This window comes from Tupaia chinensis, unplaced genomic scaffold, assembly GCF_000334495.1.
Source record: "Tupaia chinensis unplaced genomic scaffold, TupChi_1.0 Scaffold000197_1, whole genome shotgun sequence".
In the NCBI taxonomy this organism is placed as follows: Eukaryota; Metazoa; Chordata; class Mammalia; order Scandentia; family Tupaiidae; genus Tupaia; species Tupaia belangeri.
The window spans coordinates 8,045,831-8,054,227 of record NW_006159672.1 but is presented as its reverse complement, the minus strand read 5'-3'; the positions used below and the strand labels follow the sequence as shown (position 1 = coordinate 8,054,227).

At 43.0% G+C, this 8,397-nt stretch overlaps 1 protein-coding gene and 1 long non-coding RNA gene across 7 annotated transcripts in view; one reads left to right on the top strand and one right to left on the bottom strand.

Moving 5' to 3' along the window:
* JMJD4 (jumonji domain containing 4) overlaps positions 1-8,397 on the top strand; it is a 38,586-nt gene that overhangs the window by 2,914 nt on the left and 27,275 nt on the right. For 4 of the 5 annotated variants that reach the window (XM_014587252.2, XM_014587255.2, XM_014587256.2 and 1 more), the window contains 3 exons: positions 344-490; positions 965-1,228; positions 5,013-5,085. In XM_014587252.2, coding sequence (XP_014442738.1) covers positions 344-490; positions 965-1,228; positions 5,013-5,085 — 484 coding nt within the window. The remainder of the gene's footprint in view (positions 1-343; positions 491-964; positions 1,229-5,012; positions 5,086-8,397) is intronic. The other variant, XM_006146960.3, reaches the window with a different exon arrangement.
* LOC102497090 (uncharacterized) overlaps positions 2,839-8,397 on the bottom strand; it is an 18,345-nt gene continuing 12,786 nt past the window's right edge. For both annotated transcript variants that reach the window (XR_334322.3, XR_334323.3), the window contains exons 3-4: positions 7,195-7,271; positions 2,839-3,094 (exon numbers count right to left, since the gene is read on the bottom strand). This is a non-coding gene — a long non-coding RNA (uncharacterized LOC102497090). The remainder of the gene's footprint in view (positions 3,095-7,194; positions 7,272-8,397) is intronic.

Here is an 8,397-nt window from a genome sequence, read left to right as displayed (position 1 = left end):
GCGCTTGGGTTGGGGGGGCTTCCAAGTGAGGCTGCTGACCCCCCAGCCCCTTGTTTTACTCTATCAGTTTCTTCCCAGAGCCTGTTCAGCCTGGGCCAGCTATGGACTGAGATGATCCCACTCTGGCCTCCTCATCCTTGCTAAGCTGTCACAGGTAGAAGGTAGAAGTGGTCCTTCCCACCAGCAGAAGGCTAGGACCCTGAGGCATGTTCTGACATGGCCCACTTAGGGTACCAGGTTGGGACCCTGGTATTTGACACAGGAGGTCCTGGTCAGTGCTTCCAGGACAGGGGCAGTGTCTACTGTGGGCTCATAAGCCAGTCTAACACCCTGTCTTTTCCAGGATGACACCATCTCCATCAACCATAACTGGGTCAATGGTTGTAACCTGGCCAACATGTGGCACTTTCTGCAGCAGGAGCTCCATGCTGTACAGGAGGAGGTCAGCCAGTGGAGGGATTCCATGCCTGAATGGCACCACCACTGCCAGGTAAGGCTACCTACCAAAGATGGAGGCAGGGGTAGAGCAAGGGAAAGGCCCAACAGGACTTGGGGTGGGGGAATTACCTGGGCCAGGGTTAGAGGCCAGGGTAGGTGGAGTTGGGATATATGTGGGGTGCTCACTGTGGCCAGGGCCACAGCCATAGTTGGAAGGTAGGTGAGAGGTAGGTCTCCAATGACAGCCTGTTATCTTGTGTGTGGCCCGTAAGGCCCAAGCTATGTATGTGAGCGCATTGGTCTGAGGGCCAAAGCAGATCATCAGGGCCAGGCTGCCATGTTTGGGGGTGGGGAGGAAAGGGAGCTTCCAGGCTGGGTGACTTAGATCCCTCTGGTTGCCATCTGGCCATTTGTTTCTTACTGGTGGTCCCCTGCTCTTCATCCTTGAGGCTCTCTCTGCAGCTATCGGAACTCTGCTGGGGTGCTGAACATACAGTTCATTTGGTCTCCCTCCTCTCTGGTACAGGTCATCATGAGGTCCTGCTCAGGGATAAATTTTGAAGAATTTTACCACTTCCTCAAGGTCATTGCTGAAAAGAGGCTCTTCATCTTGGGGTGTGGGGAGACCAGGGGTGATATGGATGCTGGTCTGGGCCCCGAACAGGCTGCTTTTGATGTTGGCCGCATTGCAGAGGTGCTGGCATCTGTGATTGAGCACCCTGACTTTCAGAGAGTGGACACCAGTGCCTTTTCACCTCAGCCGGAAGAGCTGCTGCGACAGTTGGAAGAGGTGGTTACTGCTACCACAGCCCTTTAGTGCTTGCCAGGAGAAAAGTAGGGCACCTTGGAGGCACCATGGAGGAGGGTAGCCTCCTTGCTCCAGGTCCCTTCCAGAAATAAATACCATCTTCACCTTTGTGACCTGGGAAACACCCCTTAAGCCCTGTGGCTTTGGTGTCCTCAAGAATAACTCCTCTAATGAGGATCTGATTTAGACCTAGCTGTCCATAGCAATTTCCCAAAGGTCCAGGCTGCTGTTCTGGGTGAGGCCCATTGAGGACAAGAACTGTGGATCTATGTAGAGGGTCCCTAGGTGAGAGTATATTGGTCTGTCTGACCTGTAGCAAGCCTGCTGAGGAGTTGGGTATCAGATGGTAGCAGTAGCAGTGTGACTGGGTTTCTGGCCAGCCCTTGGCTCCCCTTGTGAGGGTCAAGATGCTTGAGCCAACAGGTGTTCATAAAAAGGCCCCTTTGTGTGGCCCAGCTTCATCCCTTCATCACAGGCCCACATGCAATCACCCCTAGTCCTCCCCACACTTGGCTCTGCCCTGATGGGCTTCAGGGTTCCAGATAGGCAAAGAGGAGTTGGGCACAGTGCTGCAGGTCCAAACCAGGTGTGTGAAGCTAGGCATAGTCCACCAGCATTTTGTGACTGACAAAAATCCTTGTACTGATGAAACCAGAAGCTCAGGATGGAGATGGTGCTGAGAGCAAGCCTGTGATTTCTTTCCTTGGTACACCCTTGCTGGGGCTGGGCCCGGGCCTGGACCCCTGTGCCTGCTTTGCCAACCCATAGGCCAGCCCACCCCAGCTTAGCTCACCTAGCTATCTTGGTAGTGGCAGGGATGGCAAAGAGCTTCCATCAGAAAGAGGTCTCCATCCATACCCACCTTTCCCCATCTTTTTGGGAAGCCTGACACACCACTGAAATGTCCACCTGGACAGGGAGAAGTGGGGCCTACCCTGTTCATTGCACTAGCTGTACACAGGAGCTTTGAGAACTTCTGAGGGAGAAAGGAACAAGCTGAGTCTCCCCTGCCAGGTCTTCATAACTTACATTCTAGTGTGGCTCTCTTCTAACTAAAGCAAGACTCAGGAAGCAAAACCCCAGCCTTCTCCAGCTTCTCATGTAGGTGGACACTGAAAACCAAGGTGGGAGGCCAGTGTATGAGCAGATTGATCACTATGCTCTGTGTATTGGGCTCCTGATCAGGTAAGAATGGGCACATTGACTGTGTTGGGGATGGATCATCACCCCAGCCTCCCCTCCCACCAGTTACCTAAACACTAACTCCTTCCCCTGTAGGAAAGCCCCAGATCTCAGCTCCCTATCAGAAATCACAAGGTGTGTGGAGGCTCTAGGGTTCCACCCAATTCCTCCCTCTAGGTCCAAAGTCCATTTGTTCACAAAATTGATTGAGGGCCCACCTTCCCTATCACAATGGAAAGATGCATCTACATCTACAAGAGGTTAGGAGGATGTCACATCTAATGCACTATGGATGCAACCTGCCATGACTGGCTGATTCTATCACCCAAACAAAATTTGCCTGTTGATTGATTTGCCAATAATGAAACAGTAAGTTTGCAATTAAGGGGAAGTCTACTTTAGAGTTTACTCAAGGGGAAGATGAGAGTAAAACTCAAGAATCACACACCCATTTGGAGGTGGTTAGGAGTTTTTAAGAACTAGAAAAGGGCAGATTAGATACAATCATGGGTTAATTTATAACAGAGTCAAGGAATGTAAAACAAAGATACAGGATAAGAGTTGACATTTTGACATTTTATCTTCAGTCATCATGGTGTCAGGTCCTGTTTTCATGTTTAGCTTTTTTGGGTCACATCTGTTACCTGTTCTGCTTCTGAAAAACAACTAAATTATGTCTCATGACTGAAAAGGAATAGTCTCTGCTACTGTTATTTATTTTACAGGTTGGCCATACAAGCAAACAAAACAGGTTAAAGACTTTAGAGATTTTCCTGCACCCATCCTACACTCCTTTCAGTGGATGATTGTCAAAATATGTATGTGGTCAAGTATCTTTTTTTGTGTGTGAGAGGCATTTTTACTTTTAGGGTGTGTGTGCTCACCAGAGAGACAGAGAAACAAAGTGAGAAATCCCCACCTGGGGCGATAGCCATGCCACAATCCCTTCTCTTCCATTCTCCTCTCAGGATTTTGGGCATGCACTCATATCCACCTGGCATGAGTTTCAAGCCACTGGGTCTTGGACTTGAACTATGATCAGCCATGTAGTGGTTTAGTGCCTCAACCACTGCATCACCTGCTGGTGTCTGTGGTCAAGTATCTTAACACAATTGATGGCTCATTTTTACCATCATGTGTTTTAGGAAATAGGTAATGTTCACTTTTATGTGGACACTACAAATTCTTTTAGATGGAGGAGGGATGTATGAGACTGCCTGTGGACATACTTTATAAATAATTTGGTAACAAAAGTGAGCACATGATATTTTTGTTCTTAGAATTACATCAGATATTTAAATGCAGAACCACATAATGATCAGTTCCTTGAAAACCTTTATCTCAGCACAGGAACATTCATTTATCTGCTATTTGTAGTTGCATTAATGTGGTGTGTTCTTTGTGATTTCATGACTGGACTTTTGTTGTTTTATAGTCATGAGAACACATTCATATAGAAGACCTAAACATCTTTGGTTTTCAGTGAAACACAACCTGATAATACAAAAAAATCTGTTTTACTATTTTGTTACACTGATCTCCATTGAACTTGTATCTAGGTTGTTTTAACCCATTATTCTTTACACTTGTGTAAAGAACATATGTCTTCACACTTGTGTCTTTATACCATTTTGGAGGAGTAGAATTTTTGTCATTCCATTATCTCTAGCAACAAAGACAGTTTCAGATCTATAAGGGAAGATGTATAATAGTATTTATTAATTTAAAAATTAGTACAAGGACCAGCAGTTGGCGTGATGGCTATGTCGCTGGACTCCCATGTAGTCAACCGTGGTTTGAGTCCCAGACCCAGTGACTTAAAACTCATGTTGGGCACATGTGCATGCATGCCCAAGATTCTGAGAGGAGAATGTAGGAGAAGGGATTGAGGCATGGCCATCCCCCCTGGGGAATGATTTCTCATTTTCTGTTTCTCTGTCTCTCTCTGTCTTTCTAGTGAGCACACATGCCTATGGCAAAAACCTCTCCAAAAAATATTAGTACAAAGGCAGGATATTTCTAGTGTGGTTTGTCTTTCTTTCATCATAAACAGTACAAAGCAAGTTCCATCTTATATAAAATACATGTAAGACATAAACATGGACACACACACACACAAACACACACACAAGAATGAACTTCCAGACTTTGTGTTCTTGTAACCCAAGGCTGATTACTTGAGTTGAGGAGAAATATGCTATTATAAGGGTTGGTGTCATTTGAGAATGTGTCTGTGAACTTCACCTGGGAGGAGTGGCAAGACCTGAATAATACTCAGAGGACCTTGTGCAGGTCTGTGATGCTGGAAACACACAACAGCCTGATGTCCTTGGGTGAACAGAATTCCCCATTAACTCCCAGGAACAAGTGCTTTCATTTTTGCTGGCAAATAAATGACCCTTTATAAGGTTTAATGGTGTTCAGGTGTGTATTTCAATGCATGAAGAATGTGTCAACCCTTTCTAAAACAAAGGTTCAAATTGACCCTTTCATTACACAGTTGTTAAAGCCAAGCTGCTGTCATTCTTTAAAGGAACTGACTTAACAATTTGACAAAAGTTCTACAATATTTTCCATTTACAAGTCTGAATTGATCAAGTTGGGGCAAGGAGCAGAGCCATGGATGGTAGAAGAACCCTCAAACCAGAGCCACCCAGGTTAGTACATACTGGTTAGGGAGGCTGGAAGAAGGGGAACTTGGTATATATTGGCAGTGTTGAAATGTTTTTGCCTGTTTTTCCCCAGGTTCCAGATCTGAGGATAGCATACATATTCTTTATACAGTCTCCAAGGAAGGCTTTCACATATATTTATCCTCTACTTTTTTGTTGTTGTTATCTTTGATTTACTATAAGTCCATTCACTCTTTTGCTCTTATAGAGTTTTATTTTGGTTAGTTACTTTGTCTAAATTCTAAATTGCTCTTCTTTCTGTCATTTTTAATGTATTATTTTCTTTTAGTCATTTATTAATGCATTCATTAATTCTTTTCAATGCTTGTTAATTGAGCAACTCATAGTCACAATTTGTAATTTCAGGGGTAACAACAGTTACCAAGAAAAGTTTATATTCTGTTAAGAGTGAAAAAATATGGGCCAGCAGGGTCATGATGGTTAAGGTGGTTGGATTCCTACATGGCCTACCATGATTTAAATCCCAGGCATGTGTGCATGGATGCCCAAAATCCCAGGAGGAGAATGGAAGAAAAGGGATTATGGCATGACTATCCCCCATGGGAGATGATTTCTCACTTTCCCTCTCTTTGTCTGTCTCTGGCAAGTGTACATGCCCTATGGCAAAAACCTTAAAAAGAAAAAAAATACATATGTAGTTGTAGGGTATGAACCACAAAGGCTGTTTTATCAGCATGAGAGAAAAATAGGTGTGTTGTTTTATGAAAGATGCTATGAAAATGAAATTTTAGGGGCATTATTATTTATTTATACTTGGATATCTTAATTTTGAGATGACTGTTACCTAAATCTGACATGTAAATATGTAAGTGGCTATACAATTTAAGACACAGATTGTGTATCGCTATTGGATATACAACATTGAAATCTGATAGCTTAAAGCTGGTATTTAAAGTCATTTTTACAGAAATCACCTAGATTGTTGATGACAAAATGAGGAAAGAAGTCCAGGGGCAACTTTTTGTCCCATGACATCAGAAATTATGAAAGTGAGGTGATCCCATCATAGGAGTGTGGGAAGTGATGGTATATTGGACATGGGAGGAGGACCAGATTGTGGTCCCAAAATGATGTGAACTAAGGGATTCATGTTGGGGGGTTTACATTTCTATTTGGGAGCACAGTTCAAAGCATCATATCCTCTCTTTCTGGACATCATTCTAAAATAGTAAAGGCAGTTGAAACTCCATAGTACAAAATAAAAGCCTTGGGAGCAGTGAATTGCCTACCAGGAGTGTGTGTTCCAGGAAGGGGAAAGATAACTCCAGTGCTTTTGAGCTTAGAAGGCTCTCAAAAAAGACTTTTCAAAGATGATGGGCAGTTTTCAGTTGCAAACCCAAATCTTTTAGACAAGTTTGTATAAATAGTTGGACTGAAGCATCCTGTATCTGTTAAGGTGCCGAAAAGAAGATGTTTGATTAAATTAGGTATTTGGAAGAAGTTCTTTGTCTATTGAGGAAGAAGAGATATTTCATTTGAGAAGCTCACAGATGCCTATTGCTATTTTCCAGAGAAAAGTGAGGATTAAACAGACATAGGTCCAAATCATTCTTTTTTTCTTTTAAAGAGGTTTTTGCCTTAGGATGCATATACTTACTAGAGAGAGACAGAGACAGTGAGAGGGAAAGTGGGAAATCACCCTCCCAGGGCCATGGCCATGCTGTAATCCCTTGACCTCCATTCTCCTTCTGGATCTTGGGCATGAATGCACATGCACCTGGCATGATTTTCAAACCACCAGGTCTGGGACTTGAACTGTGGTTGGCATGTGAGAGTCCAGTGACATAACAACTGTGCAATCTCCTGGCCCAGGTCAAAATCATTCTTAAGTGATATTCTTGCTTAGGTGATTCACAAATTGTTATCTTATACATCCTGTAAGTAGTTGATCCAGGAAAAATTGTACTCTTTAAAGCAAAAGCGTTAGTAAAAAAGAAGCACAGAATACCCAAAACAAGAAAACTAGATAAAGAACAGGGAGAACAATATGGGTGGAAAAACTATGTTTCTCTTACTATGCACTCAACACAGATTACTTTTATTATCCCTAAGTGTGTGGAAATTTATACTTACCAGCCATCAAGCAATCAGTTCTGCAGCAGACATCAGCTGGGCATCTTATAATCCAAGGCAGTTTTCATGCTATTTACCTAGAAATAGTGTCAAATACCACAGGTTAAGGGATCAGACCCACAAGACAACTCCCACCTTAGATGCCAGGCACAAGTCTAGGCCTCTGTAACCTTTTACCAACTGACTTCAATTTCTGGTTCCCACGACTCTCTTTAGACTTGATTAATTTGCTAGAGTTACTCACGGAATTCAGGGAATCACTTACATTTACTAGCTTTTATAAAGGACATTTTGAATAACCCAAATAAATAGCCTGATGAAATACATAGAGTGAGTTCTAGGAGGATCCCAAACATAGGAGCTGCTGTCCCTGCAGAGCTGGGGTGCCCCAACCTTCTGGCAGGTGGATAAGTTCTTGTTCACTTTCTTGCAAGCCTTCAGGTGTTCAACTTTCTCGAAGGTTTTTGAACCCTATCATTTTATTATTATTATTCGTACATTCAATCGCTATATCATTTAGATTGTAAAGAGATTTTACCCAGCATGGTACACATCTCAGTCCAGTTGAGAATACTATACACATACTCATCAACAGATAACAAACTTTATTTGTGTCCCACAAATATCTCTCCATTTTTCTCCCCTAATTTCCTTTCCTCACTCTTCCCCTCCCACACTCTTTTATTCTTCCACTTTGTCTCTAGTGTCCATAACAATTTTAAATGCTTTTATGTCTTTCAGTCTTTCAGTCTCTACCATAGAATGCAGACAGTCTGTATATGTTAAGTGGAGACATACAGTGTCTCTCTTTCATAGCCTGACTTGCTTCACTCAGCAACAAATCTTCCATATTCATCCATTTTCTATCAAATTCTAGGGCCTTGTCGTTTTTTTATGGCAGAATAATATTCCATGAAGTATATGTGCCACACTTTTTCAATCTATTCATCCATTTGTGGACATTTGAGTTGGCTCCATGTCTTAGCAATCGTGAATAGTACTGCAATAAATATAGTTGTGCAAGCACTTTTCCAATTAATCATTCTCTTGTCCTTTGGATAGATGCCGAGGAGTGGAATTGCTGGATTCTATGGTAGTTCTATTTAAAGGTCTTTGAGGAAACTCCATATTGTTCTCCACAGTGGCTGGACCAATTTACATTCCCACTTACAATGTAGGAGTGTTCCCCTTTCACCACATCCC